Genomic DNA, 15,170 nt, shown 5'->3' with positions numbered 1-15,170 from the left:
AAGGTAACCTCTTACAGAAAACAAGGGCAATAGTGAGCATTTGACAACATCAGATCAGGAACACTGGAAATGTTTATCTAGCTAGAGAAATAATATTCCATGATTCTGGATGTTCTAGGAAAATGAATTTTTCACTTATGGTTTTATTATGGCTTATACTGGTGTCTGAAAGATTGTGTTATAACTACTCTCATGCAAAGCAAATTTGGGAAACTCCAATATTTCTGTATTTGGTCAATAGGAAATGGAAAAGACCACCCGCTAGTCTGACAGAGATTCCCTGTGACTCAAGTGCTTTCATAAACACAACCACGTGCTAAGCGCGGGTAGAAGTGAAATAAGGAAACCAGCCCCAGTTCTCAGCTGGGGAGCTGCCACTTGCCAGTGCCTCAGAACACAGTTTTGAGAACTGGGTGACAAAGCAACTGCTCTGTCCTCCAGTTCAGAAAACGTTTAATTTTGTGGTTTATGCCTGCAGATGGGGTATATTGGCCAGACGAATTTTAGGCTCCTTGTGAACCAAAACTAAATGTCCAGCTCACAGTATGAACTGGTGTGTTTACTAACTAATGAGGCATCGTACACCTGCAGCTATTCTTTGAATACTCTTTGAAAGTGTGTTGTGTACACATGGCCAAGAATGCCATGATAACAGAACTTAGTAAATAATTTTTTTCAAAAAGAAGCATGTAGGGCAACAAAAAATCCAATTACTTCTACTAGAAATTAACACTGAATTTTATTATAATAATTACTGAATTTTATTATGTTGTGCATCTTTTCTGATGGACAATATAATGCACCCTGGATATAATTTCTCACTCTTAAGACACTCTACAGTGGACTGAATATGACTTTCAGAATAACTTCTTACCACATGCCCACATATCCACAGGTTTTCCATAGGGATCTTTTCGTAACACTTCTGGAGAAAGGTACCCTGGAGTACCAGCAAAGCCTGTCAAAAGGCAAGGCAACTCTGGTCAAAACTGTACATGCTCTGCAAAAAGCAAGTGATTCTCGTCTCAGCCCACAAGACCCAGGACAACATTTCCCAAGCCACGGACAGGAACTGCTGCATTTGCCCATTTGTTTTTTATGGCACATGACCTAGAGGCAATGCTGACATTATGGGGGACCAACTAACAAAGCAGAGGGGCAGCTGCTGTTATCCTATATGTAAGGAGATATATGTTGCACAAAATTAGAGCTACATCTAATATGATCTTTCCACTGCAGAGCTCATTTCTGCCAAGTCATTCCACTTCTGGAAACCTCTTTACAAAAGTTTACAGGAAGCATCTCCGAAGCAATCTGGCCTTTAAAATTTATATGTTCTTCATCCTTTATTCATTACCAGCAGTGCTGGTTCTCTGAGCAGAAATGCAAAATGTAGGTATAAATATTACATTTCTTAGGACACTGTAACGGATAAAACGTAACAATCACTAACAGTCTGCACCATTTCAGTAAGGATGTCTGTCCTTTCAGGCATCTTGGCCTAAAATAAATGCTTGGGAATTCCTGAAAGGTGAGAATTTGGTGGCTTTCATGAAGGACCACATACCACTTGTGCAATACCACCCTGGATTCCACAAAACTCATGAGAGATAGTGATAACATATAAAGTGCACAGCTACAGAAGAAAAGAAGCCTTTGCCCCACAGTCGCCAGTTACTTTGGAGTGGGAGGGGGAAATGAAGGAACACATTCTGTAAATTCTAATGAGAAAATAGCTAAAATATGGTCATGAAAAATAAGCTTGTTTTTTGCAGGCTCCTGATATGGAAGCTATGAATTGTTAAGGAGTACTATCACACAGGAAACACATCTTAAGCTCCTTAGAGAAGCTGAAAAATAGATGTTCTAAGTGGCTTTAAATAGAGTGCTGTTTCATATCTCTTCTTGGGTGCAGTGCTCATTTTAAAGGGGAAGCAAAGCTGTCTTGAGTTTAAAACTTAGCACAGCTCAATGAACATTACTATGCAAGATTTGGAAATAAACTCTAAAGCAAAAATAAGTATAGTATTTAGCTAACTTTGTCTCTCTATGAAGAAACAAAACAGATCTAAACTGAAATAATTGGTACAGTTTTAGTACAGAGAACGGTTTGGATTGAAAGGACCTTGAAAATCATCTTGTTCTAACCCCCTGCCATGGGCAGGGACACCACCCTCCACTAGACCAGGTTGCTTCAAACCCTGTCCCTGGCATTGGTCACTTCAAGGACAGGGCAGCAACAGCTTTTCTGGGCAACTGGTGCCAGGGCCTCACCAGCCTCACAGGGAACAATTTTATCCTATTATCTGATCTAAATCTACTCTCTTTCAGTTTGAAGTGATTCCTACTTATCTTGTCACTACATGCTCTCATAAAATAGTCTCTCTCCAATATTCTGAGTGGTTTAAAGCAGCACACACAGAACGGTACACAGCCCTGATTTCAGTTTAAAAAAAAAGAACACAAGGATGTAGTTAACTGTCATTTATCAGGTTATTTTGTAACTGCTTAGAGGGACCCCCAAACAAGTGTGTACTTTTCAGAAAAGTGTTGCTGCTTGTAGTAACTCCGTTAGCTAAAGCAATTTGCAAAGCTGGAAACTGTGACTGTGCAGTGCCTAGAAGAGATTGCAATACATTGTACTCCTGAACTTGTATAATTTCTCCAAGCATCCAGAGGACCAAGACAAAATCCATGCTTTGTTGACTCAACCTGCCTGACACCTTCCCAGTACATTAAGCACCTGCTAAGAACGTGGCAGATTTCAACTAAACCCTGTAAGGCTTTCTACAAATAGGCAAGGAACAAGTTTGTTTTGCAAACATGCAAACCAGGAAAGTATTCTATTGTATTCAAACACAGAGTTCAAGCCAGTTTCTTGCTGAGGCACAGCCATGGTTCAAGCAGAAAAGAGACCACCACACCAGAGGACTACACCAGAAAAAAGGGGGGAAAAAAAAAAAAAAAAAAAAAAAAAAAAAGAACAAAAGAAAGGAAAGCATACTGATGCAGAGCTATAATTAGAATCAGAGCACGCCATGAGTCACTAAGTGCTGCAGAATCCAGTAGAAAGCAGAAAAATCTTATGAAAGAAAGTGAGAAAAAGTTCAAAATGCCCAGTTCACTGGAGTTCATCTTCTGCCCTGCTAATGCAGTCCTAAAGCTGAGGGCAGGCACTTGGACCACTCCGGACACGTTCTGCGGAGCAAGTTCCAAAAAAGGTACAGAGCCCACTTGTCTTATTGAGTGCCACAGTTTTTTTTAAAAGAAAGACCCCCTTTAGGCTACATGCTTTTCATTACCTTGTTAACTCCTCTTTACATACATATTTTAAAGACATTCTGCTCCCTTCTCCCAAGTCCTCATGATGCTATAAGTCTAAACCAAGCATTTCACAAGAACCAAATGACAAAAAAACAAAGTGTGAGATTTTCTAGGGCATTGCAACCTCCTCTGCATCACCTGCAGGTACACTATGTACAGAAAATATTCCTGAAGTCAACTTCAATCTGCTGATTTTTTCTTGAGATGCTTCCTGTTTACCTGATGCTTTTTCATTGTAACAAACCACTTGTGTTTTGCCTTGTTTCTATTCCACTTTTGTACTGGTCTGTTCATTGATGTGCAAGAGCAATCTCCTCTGTCTTTTGTGGATTACTGAAATCCATTTATAAAAAGACTGGATTTAAAACAACAGGCTGGCTCATAAAGCTGCCAACATATGTCCAATGGCACTGCCTGTGCATCTACATGTACTTATAGCCGTGAACACTCAACCTCCCAACTCACTGCCCAGAAACATCTTTCTGCTTCTGTTCCAAGCCTACAACCACTTTGTTCCATTTCAAACTGTACTTTCTAGCTTCTCTAAGGGAGAATAGGCAGCTGCTATAAATATTTTATTCTGTATGTTTTTCCACCTGGGATTTATAATAATTTTTTCCTCACGCTTCACATCTGTTCAAAGAGGGTGGTACGTGAGACACATGTATCACAATTGTACATGCACTATTGTTTAAAATTACCACTATTAAATATTTTCCACCATTCTCCTTGTGGCATCTACTAACTGTAACAAGCAATCTGTAATTACTGTCTGGCTATAGGCTAAGGTGCTCAATCCCTCCTATTTTCCCTTTCAGTCAAGTCACATTCCAAAGTGCTTCAGAATCAATTTTTCAGGTGTTTCCAGCTGACAGAGAGCTGTTCAGACAAAATGTTCTGATGACTGGGCAGGTACACTCAGCAGTATTACCCTACTGTCTCATTCCTCAGTCACCTGAGGGGAAACCACTGGTTCCCCTCCCAGGTTCTACACCTCTATTTTCTGCCTCTAGTTACTCAGGAGAAAGTGGGAGAAAAGGGGTTGTGTGCACCTCAGTCCAATTTACAGGCTGATAGAAGGTAGCACAAGCTAGGAATCAGGAAACTCAGGTTTTCCAGGGTCAAAGAGTCACATAGCTGCACGTTTCACTCTGGGTTGAGAGTGGGGTGGTTGGGGAGGCAGCTTAACCACTATGCTGAATAAACGGTGAGGAAAAAATGGTATTTACTTACCAAACCAAGCCTGTTGTTCTCCCTGGACTTCTATAGCCAATCCAAAGTCTGCCAGTTTGACTGCCGCTCCCTTGGATTTGCTAGCTAGAAGTAAGTTCTCAGGCTTTATTCAGAGAGAGAAAACAATTGAGATGAAAAGATAAGTAAATACATTTTAGACAGTACTCTGGAAAAGAACAAATACTTAGAGGAGTGAAAATGAGAAGAAACCCATGATTTTTTTTTCCATGAAATTGCAAAACTTGCACTTCCCATTCCTATCTGGAAAGAACCACCAGCCTTCATGAGCTCATGCCAGCAAGACTAAGGACAGTGTGAAGAAGAGAGCCAGAATGGGCATGTGGAGCTGTGACACCCGCTGGTGTGACAAGGCAGGTCAGAGATTCCCAAGAACTCGTTACTGGAAAAACGGGGCAGCAGACTCCAGAAGGACAGGGACTCATTGATGACTAGTCTAGCCCGTGGAGTTTGCAGGATCAGGCATCTGCAACTGCCAAACAGAAATGTTCTGCATGACACCCCAACAATACCAGCCCTGTGACTGTATTTAGAGAGCAGGTGTATTTATGTTGCAAATCTCTCAGCACACCCACGTTTGTGCCTGCAGAGAAGCTTTACAAATAACAATATTAGTGAAAGTTCCCACCTTGCTTTTGTTTTGTAGGGTATGTTGGTCACATCTGAAATGAAATGCTATGGTACACTCACACAATTCACGGTAAAGGAAGGATTTGAACATAACAATTGTGTTCATTCTACTGTTCATAATGAATCCTTTTAACTGCAGTTAGCAAATACATCAAATGTAAATTGCCCAAAGACAACTTTATTGTATGAATGTTTGCTTTAAAAATACAATTAAAAAAGGACTGTAGAAATCAACAGATTATTTCAGAGAACTGTGATCCTCAAAGCATTTTCTTGCCACACCTGTCTTTCCAATCCCCATGTTTTTTAAAAAAGATTTTGTTCTACATTTACAGAACAACAAAACCTCACTTGCAAGGGTATTGCTGTCTCTCCTGAGAAGCAATTTCTGCAGTGGTCTGTGACAAGGGACTTCATTATAGCCAGGCTGGTGCTGGGGCCTCAATCCTGCAAACTCTTCAAGGCATATTCCAGGTTCAACCCAGCAGCAATTGTATCACTTCCAAGGGACTATTTATGTGATTGCAGTTAATCCCACGCACGTACTGAGGTTGGAAACAATTAAGATCATAAGCCTCTTTCAGCAAAGCCTATCTTTAATACATGTCAGGTATCCAGCAAAATATGCCTGAGCCTAAGTAAGACCTCAGCCACGGTGATACTTCTATTAATTAACAACAGAATGGGCCCTGACAAACTTTTTAGTCTGAAGGTGTTTTTTCCCCTCTCACCAAAGGAACATCTTTTCAGCAATTTACCAACACTGTTCTCTCGCTCATCCCTTTGTCGCCATGTCATAGACTAGACAATATTAAAAAACTTTCATCAATAGTTACTTGATGAATCTTCTATTTTCAGTTTCAAAAATTAAGATGAAGAGCCCTCAGAACAAAATACAATCTTTATATTAATTTAAATTACATTACATGAAACACTGAGTGCATAGCTGAGGACTCTTCTCTAGTTTCATCAACACTGATTTAAGCAACGTCACACTCCTTGCCATTTAACAACACTAATTTCAACATACAGTCACATAGTTCTGCAAGGTTTCCTCTCAGAATGAAACAAGTTCACAGTAATTAATTCCTGGAATGCTTTTCTTGTATAAGCCTCTTAAAGCAACGGATGATCCTATTTGGCTGTGACCTCCAGGCAAGCCAAAAGCAGTGAAAAGCCTCATCCTTTTGGATGAAATACAAGCACTACCCCACTGAGCACATAACACTTTCCCAAAAAGTGATTTTGTTCAAAACACCAGGTTTGCATTTTCTGATGCTGGTTCAGTTTTTTGTTGGCTTTTTCGGTTCATGTTTTCCTCTTGGGATTGTTTTTTTATTCCATTGCATGTCTCTTCTCTGCAGAAGTACCACTTTAACAGATGAGTATGTTCCACCAGAATTCCTGACGTACTCCCATGCCAAGGACAACAGCCTTTTGGGCCATGCCAAGTGGGACTGTGTGCTTAACCAACATGCAGCAGCCGTTTGAGGCTGGCCAGAGGCACGTGGGTAATTTTCATGCATTAACTGGGAACGAGTGCAATTACTTGGGAAACATTAACAGCGCCGTGCAGGACTTGTTCCCCGGATTCGGTGGTGTCACCTTGCACTCCCCGGCGATGGGCAGCAGCCAAGCATGCACAATGGCACTGTGAACTGCTAAAATTACTTACAAATAAATTAACATGATTTATGCCATGCTTTTCCAAAGGTCTTTAATCCTTAAGATATCAAATATTTAAGGCTCTGTGTATTTTTCCTTGAATATACCTAAAGCAGCCACTCTTTGGTGGAAGGTAAGAGGGTCTTAACCACAAAATCACAGAAATTTCACAAAAGCAGGAAGGCTATGGCCTGACAAGAACTGGAATTCCTATCTGGAAGTGTAGTGTTTTACTAGCTGGTTGCCACTGATAAGTTGATTTTTTTCTGGGTCTAGGATCCACTACCATTCTGACTTAAGCCAGTGTTTACAAACACAGCAGCAACAGCACTTCTGCAGGTCATAAAAGGCTGCAAAAGCTCCTGTCTGTTTGCTACTAAATCAGCCTAGAAGAAAAGTTAAATAAAACAGGATCATCCAAAATCTCCCCACCCCCAAGCATGCCATCATGCTGTGGACTGAGTTATTGGAAAAAAATCCATCATCAAGTTTTGCAATTCAAGGATCCATGCCAGCCCAAAACCACCTTCCACAGCTTGCTGTTCTGCTCCTGGCATCTTCTTTTCAGCACATGGTGTTCTGCTCAGATTTCACCACAGTCCTTCACTTAATTCTTTGGGTTTTTTGGCTTTTGCCACAAAGCTGTAACTGAAGAAGGATGGCTTTCTGCTTCCTGAAGTTTTCACTTTCCCAAATGAAACCGGGCACCACAGCTTGGCAGAGACTTTTTTTCTCACACTGTTTTTTCAATTCATCCTGGATTTGCCAGAATAAGAAATCCACACATGGTCTGGAGCAGGCAACAGCTGGATTTAATGCGTTCCCAAAGAAAAAGTTGTTTTGTGTGACTGTATGAAAAGTAATAGAAAGCATCCCTTATTCCATCAGCTTGCATAGCTACAGTCCTGGCTTTTAAAATTCCTTTTGATGCTAGAAGCATAGGACTGCACGTACAGCGTGGACAGGAACCACTGGAGCAGCTGGACAAATTTGACATCATTCCCTTTAAACTCATTCCACATTACCTAGCAGCCATGCAAGATTTACAGATTGCACAGAGATTTGTCCTGTTGTACAAATGTGACAAAGGAAAATCCGGAAGTGCAAAATGAGTAAAAAATTTAGGGTCTGTATCTTTGAAACTCATCCTGCTCGCAGAGCTTTTGGAGCAAACCTCTTTATGTTCCTTTTTGACAACAACATGAACCTTATAAAGTCAGAAAAAACAGTTTGTTTGGGAGTGAAAGTTGCCAAGAAAGGTGACAGCATTCTGATTCCAACGTTATTATTCATGATAACCACTAGAAACACTTATCCCAGGAGGAAATTTCTGCTGCTCAGAACTCATTCAGAAAAAAACTAAAGCCCAAGAATCCGTGCCATAAGGGATTAGCGTGTTTTGCTGCCTTAGCGCACACACCATTTTTCTCTGCCTTACAAAGGATCTGATAGCTCAGACTTCCACCTGACTTCAAAACAATCCATCTTCTTTTCCTTGCGGATTGTGAAGCTCAAGTGCCCAAAAGGCAAGCTTACTATGAGTTCTGGGACAGCCTTCTCTCTCGGAGCCTCACAGTAAAAGAAAATTATCTAGACTTGCTTCTTTCCTTGCCAACATATTTTGTAAGGCAGAGAGCATTCCTGCAGCAGATGCTTCTAGCCATTTGGAGATGTACACAGTTAAGAAAGAGGGAATGCTCTCTCTGCATGGGGCTTTCTTTAGAAAAGTTTCTATCCCAATGTTAAAGCTCATCTGGAAGGAACTGGACTCCTCAGGTGGGTGTGGTGAGAGCACTGTAGAAATTCCTGGTTTTTAAAGATGTTTGGTAGCCCGGCCATCATTTGCAGGAGAGAGAGGTCTGTGTGCCAGCGATCCCAGAGCAGCTGGCCTTCTGTCCCTATAAGATGCATGGCACGCAAAGGCCACTGTACTTCCCAGAAGCACTAAAAATTCTGCTGTTGAGAGAAAAAGCTCCCAAAGCTCTGGATGACAGAGGAAGACCATGTATTCAACAAAAACACACAGTGCTTGAAAAGCACCTTCTGTTTTCCCTGTACCACCCAGTGCTAGACAGCCAGGCACTGGCCAGCGTCGAGCAGATTCCCTCTGGTGAGCACGAGCTTGTTCTTGCATGTAGGTGAAGTCAAGTTAAAATCAAATGAACCAAGGGGAGAAATAAAAAGAGGGGAGCATTTACATTTCGGCTGCTGGCGGCCCTGTGGGGCAGGGATGCTGCTCCGGGAGGGCGGCGGGGCAGCAGCACTCACCTTGAGGTCGCGATGGACCACGCCCATCTGATGGCAGTGCAGCACGGCCTCCAGGATCTGCTGAATGCAATGACTGCATGCAAACACCATGGGCGCCCGTTAGTTCCGGCAGCAGGCGGCGGGGCGGCGGCCGAGGGCGAGGCCGGGCGTGGCTGTGTCCCGCCCCGGCCTGCCCTGCCCGCGCCGCCCCGCTCGGAGCTCGACGGCCTCAGGCTCCGCGGGGCGGCTGCCCTCAGACACGGGCGGCGGCGCGGCTGCCTTGGCTTGCTTCGAAATTATCGCCAAGGTCTTTTTTAATGGTCATTTTTAAAAGGAAGAAATTTTGCCACTAATTCAAGGTCGTATTAAATATCTGGCATCCTCTGTGCTTTTTCCTCCTCGCTTACTCAGAGCCTTCACAGAGGCACTGAAGAATTGTAGAAACGGTTAGAAATCGCAGCGACCGTGGAGGTAGTCCCCAGGCCCCTCCAAGCCGGGTACTCCAGGTCAATAATTAGCTCCTAGCCGCCTAATTTAGCCAGCAATTAGCGGCACCTGAGGGCTCGTCCCAGCCGAGCGCAGCAGCGTGCGGCCGCTCGTTCTGCCGCTGCTCCCCGGGCCCCAGCACAGCCGTGGCGGTCACATCTGCAAGCTGACATACATCACAGCAGGGGGGCACCTCCCGTGCCGCACAGGCACACAGGGACAGCCCCGGCGCCCGGCACAGCGCCTTGGCAAGAGACGGCTTTTGGGCAACCGTTCCCCCTTTTGCCATGATGTATATTCGGCCTGTAGACTTGCCAACTGGAAAGAGGCGTCATGCACTATTGGTTGCACCGGTTGTTCCGAGGATGACTAGGATAGGCAAGGGAACATCGCAGACATCCCACCCTCTGCCCCTACCCAGCGGAAAGAAAACCCCAAAATTCTTATATCCAATTGATGGGCACCAGATACTGACCTTCAGGTCTCTGTGAACTATGCCATTTAGATGACAATGATTAACACTTTCTAGAATCTGCTGTATACAATGACTGCAAAGATACAAGGGCAGAATGGAAGGGAGAACATTTTAAAGGCACATAATCACATTAAATACAAAATAAAAATAAAACTTAAAGAAAAAGTTAAAGAACAAAACCAATTTTACACCTCTGGACAAGTCTTGATTGCTGTTTGAACTGGAACAACATTGCTGAGATATTTCCAGCTCCAATACATCCAAAAAACGAAAAACCAAAACCAAACAAAAAGAAGACATTTAACATGGAACATATGACACCTGTGAGACAGAATCATCAGACTGTATTTTCATTTAGCAGTATGGAAGCTTTTTCCAGTTTCCAAAAACGGCCACAGGAAAAATAAAGTGGAGGCAGTAAAACAATTAGTGGCATGTTTTGGTTTTCTTAATTTTTGGTGGTGAAGTTAACATTACAACAAGGGCTGAAACAAGAAAATGGCCAGAAATGAGATGATATACAGAAAACAAATGAAACAAAAGAAGTCAAAAGCTAAGGAAAAGCAAAACATTTTTCATTTTGAATTGAATGGTTTCTTTAAAACGGTTAGTAGAATAAAGCCAAATCATTCAAAAAGGTGGCATGCATTTTCATTTAAAATAGTGTCCAGCTCTAGTTTAGTTAGGAGTCATTTGGGGAGTGAAAATTCACATTAAAAATTAAGACAAATGTTTTTGTTTGGTGCTTGCAGTAAATGAACTAGCACCTATTTTCCCATACCCAGGTTTGCAAGTTTTGGCCAGTCTATGATGCCAAAAAGCACAACTAAAATATTAATATTTTAGAGCATTGGAACTTCTTCAGATGGTTTTTTGGCACCACAAGAGCTTAGCATTTTTTTTAAAGACATCTTTGTGGCACAAGTGAGTGATGCTAATTAATAGACAGTAGTCAAGATGCTGCTCATCCAAAACCTTTTGACCGTGGAATTCAGAAGGAATGGTCGTAATCAGTAACTGGAGCCCAAGCCTGAAAACCCTTTCTTAGGCAAGTAGCTCATAACTCACTGCACTGTTTGTCTGAGTACAGACTACTGGCGTGAGCAAGGGCTTGCAGGAGCAGACCAGTGTGACAGTCCTGGGAGAGGCATCCACAGAGAACAGCAACTATTGCTAGAGGGATACACACATACACACAGAGGCTATATCTATTTATATATACAAATATATATATTTGTATATGTAAATATACTAAATACAGAGATGCAGCATAACTAGATATTTCACTAATTTGGTCCAATTTTTACTGAAAAAAATAAAATGTATATATATATATATATAGAGTATATATATACATATATAGGCACAGCCCCTTCCAATACATTATAATTCTAGAACAGAAGAAATCATCATTGCAATTTTTCCTTTTAAAACCCAGCTACCTTCAAAACACACAAGGACAACATATACTGGCCTTCGGCATCAATATTGGAAATTTGCTTCAATCACAGCAGGAAAAAATGATTTGAAATTTTTTTCAACAGAGCTCCTCTTCTTCCACCCCACCTAAACCCTATTGCTGTTTTCTCTTCTACAGGGTGTTTTGCTGTGCGCTGTTCTTTACTTAAATGCCAAAATATTCATCTTCCTACCATTCCTACAGACGCAGTAAGATCTGGAAGTGGAAGCTTCCTAATATTCAGAGTAACTTCTGGTCTGTTCATTATTATCCTACTACTGTTGTTAGGAATACTTAATTCTTTCCGGTCATCTCCCAGAGATCTCCAAATGTAAAGGCATAATTTAAAATTGCATGTACTAAATATGTATTATTAGGGGGGTGTGTTTGTAAACACACAGAAACATAAGGATTCTTTAAATTTACTTTGAGATCAATTTATGTGAAGACTGTGGTGGTAGAACATATTTTCTATAGAGTAATTGACCACAATGTTTAGGATTTTTAAATTTATGACAAAATTTAAGATTTCTTATATGCGGACAAACATGACATGAGTGGCTCTGATACTTTATGCACGCAAATTATGATAATTGTCAACTTATTATTCAAGTTTTTCAACAAGCACTTGCAGAAAATTGCCAGAGATTTCATATTTGAGCTCAGACTACGAGACACACAGTATAATTGCTTATTGATGAAACAAAACTAAAATTCTCTAATTGGAAAAGAAAATTAGCACTTCAGGCCCAAGAACAAAAAAATCATATTTAATGCAAAATTCTTTTAAGACCAACTTATGCTGCAAACTTTGATCAGCAAAGCTAAGAATCCATGGAGGAGATACTTGAACTGCTATGTCCAGTTTGCAGAGGAAACAATGAGTAAAAGTTTAACTAATTGAGATTCAATTTCAGCTTTTTCAGATCAGCAGACACCAAGATGTCCCATGACTTCTCCACCACACAGTCGTGAGCTCAAACTGCCAAACTCTGCCCTTCCAAGCCTAAAAGAACTCCTGGAGAAATCCTAGAGTCTCACAGACTATGCTGGGAAACTGATGCCAAACACCAGGATATATTTAAGTAACTATCCTATAATTATCAAAGGCAATATTAGAAAAACAAATTACTTACCTGGCATCTGCTTCACTATAATACTCTCTTGCAACTATATCTTCAAACAGTTCACCTCCAGTGACTCTGTTACAAAAAGCAAGATGGGGAAAAGGCGATTTCAGAAGCGAAAATGTGCACCTTAAATTAACTTGACAGGGAGAAGTCAGAGAGGAGTAAGTGAAATATTTGTACAGAAATGCAAGAGGTTTTGCAGCAAGGTGCAGGACCTAAAGTGGAAGGTTTGTCTATCCAAATCATTACATGAATAAAATGGATGTGGTGGAAGTGCAATCGTAATTAGAAAACAAAAGCCAAGGGCAGCAGCGTATTGGGCAAGATGCCAGACATCAGTTATGGATGTCAAAAGGAAGGAGTAAAACTACAAGGACAAAGGGAACTGACCAGCCAGGAAAATTGCGGCTGAAGTTCAGTACAGTTCAGGATCATTTGAAAACTGCAATATAAGGCAAAGGTAAGAAATGCTAAAATACAACAACGCTAAAAAAAGGAAAAGGGTATTTCAGTGTAGAGTAAATCACAACAGAGGTGTGTACCCAGGTGCCAGAGGGGCTGTCTTTTTGTGCTGTGGCTAGAAAGAGCATTACTGAATTGGAAGGGAAGGATCAGTAGAATCAGGGTACATTAGTCAGATTAACAGCAGATTTTTTCTAGAAAATTGTCATTTATCTTTGTGGAGAAAGTAGGAATAGCTTAGATAAAGCACCACTGAAAATAAGTTAAGTACAAGGGAAGAACTGTATGATCCTGGGGCCAGTAACAGAAGTGGCTGTGCATCATTGCATACTCAGGAGCTCATGGTACAACCAGCGGTTCAATGGTTAGAAAGGGGTTAAAAAGCAATAAAACTGTGTTTTTATACCCCAACGATCACAGTCCAGAATGAGCCCTGAGCAGGATGATGCCATAATCTTGGATTGCATCTGGAATAGGGTGACAGCAATGTAAAATCCCTCCTCATATTGTACCAGTTCTGGTCACTCAAACCCAGAAAAGGGAACTGGAAGTGCAGCATGAACAGAAAAATTGCTACCATGCTACCCAGTCAATCAGATCTCCTCAGAGAAGCAAACCCAGTTTAGCTGGGCAAAATAAAGGTTAAGAGGGATCAAAATAAATACTGAAGATGAGCATTAACCTGGATCTCCCTAGAAGGGAGTTGTAAGGGATAACATTGGTACATGAGCATACAATACATGAGCATACAATACCTATGAGTAAATATAGGGCCAAAATCAGGAGAAGTTTTCTGGCAATCCTTGTAAGATGAAGATTAATGAGCTTTTCAGTAATTTCATAACACTTGTCTGCCTGTGTCACAAGAGGGGACTTATAGCACAGGAAGACCCTTCCTGTAACATTTCTCTCCTATGCTGTAGGCTGACAGACTGGCACAGCTAAATGCGATTCTTCACACATATGGGTGCTTACATAAATGATTCCTAGATGAAAGATCAACATTTGTATTTCATTACTGGTTATGAATATGAGTATTAGCACATTACATTTCCAATAAACTCCCAAACACAAAAGCTTGAGTGTGCAACAAGATACTTAAAGATTGAGATGTTTAAAAATCTATACTACAGTGAACACAATTAGTATTGAATACAATTAAGTTTATTAGGATTAAAAAATCCAGGGTGAGAATACTCTGTTTAGAACTGTAACATTCATTTGCAAACTGATGTACTAACACTTTGTTGAAGAACCCAGTTTTCAGCCATATTAAATGGTGACAGAAATGCCCTGCTCAACCAGCAGCCCAGCTCCTTTCTTGGAGAAGGCTAGTTCAAGAATCTGATTTTCATTATTTTATTTATATTTGGGTTACACCATCCTTTTTCTGAGTTTATGCCTTACTGATTCTCAATGTAGAGACTTTCAGGTAACAGAAAGCTATTTTGTAAAAAACTCTGGAGTAAAATCTAGAGGAGGTAAAGTAGCTTGTTGCCTAATTTGCATTCTCTTTTTGTCTTCTACCCTCCAGAGACTGGCTTTGGTTGCTGTAGCACAAAATATTTGATTGATGCATATATTTTGACAGTCTTTCATAACTCCTTTTTGCATATATATTTGTCTGCCACAGTTCTGGTAAAGAGGAATAATTCTCACTTTGTGATGAATGAAAAAACAAAGCATCCTTTGATCTTACTCTTTCCTAAAACACTTATTTTTGATCCAAGCTAAAGAAAGAAAACAAGAATCTTTAGTCATCAAAGTGCCTTTCAGTGGAAGAAGATACCAAATTGATGTTTGTTCTTCTCCAGCACGGAGGGTGGAAGGGGATACGAAATCTTACTTACTGACACTAAACATTTGCTTGGTATTCACAACCATTGTTAAATGATGAAAAGATTAAAGCAGGAACAGAGCAGGTGAATTTCAGTGACAGCCAAACAAGCAGTCAGCAATTCCCATGCTCTGTCACTCCGAAGGATACCTTAGGAACAGCTCTTCCAAAAGAGCTAAATGGCCACAACGAATGAAGGCAGCA

At 41.0% G+C, this 15,170-nt stretch overlaps 1 protein-coding gene across 3 annotated transcripts in view; it reads right to left on the bottom strand.

The window, feature by feature from the left end:
• CAMK2D (calcium/calmodulin dependent protein kinase II delta) overlaps window positions 1-15,170 on the bottom strand; it is a 201,500-nt gene that overhangs the window by 80,245 nt on the left and 106,085 nt on the right. For 2 of the 3 annotated variants that reach the window (XM_053940028.1, XM_053940027.1), the window contains exons 15-18: window positions 12,674-12,739; window positions 10,079-10,151; window positions 4,558-4,660; window positions 875-958 (exon numbers count right to left, since the gene is read on the bottom strand). In XM_053940028.1, coding sequence (XP_053796003.1) covers window positions 875-958; window positions 4,558-4,660; window positions 10,079-10,151; window positions 12,674-12,739 — 326 coding nt within the window. Of the gene's footprint in view, window positions 1-874; window positions 959-4,557; window positions 4,661-9,138; window positions 9,212-10,078; window positions 10,152-12,673; window positions 12,740-15,170 lie in introns of all 3 variants that reach the window. The other variant, XM_053940026.1, reaches the window with a different exon arrangement.

Source organism: Vidua chalybeata, chromosome 4 (genome assembly GCF_026979565.1).
Source record: "Vidua chalybeata isolate OUT-0048 chromosome 4, bVidCha1 merged haplotype, whole genome shotgun sequence".
In the NCBI taxonomy this organism is placed as follows: domain Eukaryota; kingdom Metazoa; phylum Chordata; class Aves; order Passeriformes; family Viduidae; genus Vidua; species Vidua chalybeata.
Note: the sequence above shows the minus strand (reverse complement) of the source record. Positions and strands in the feature narration are given on the sequence as shown.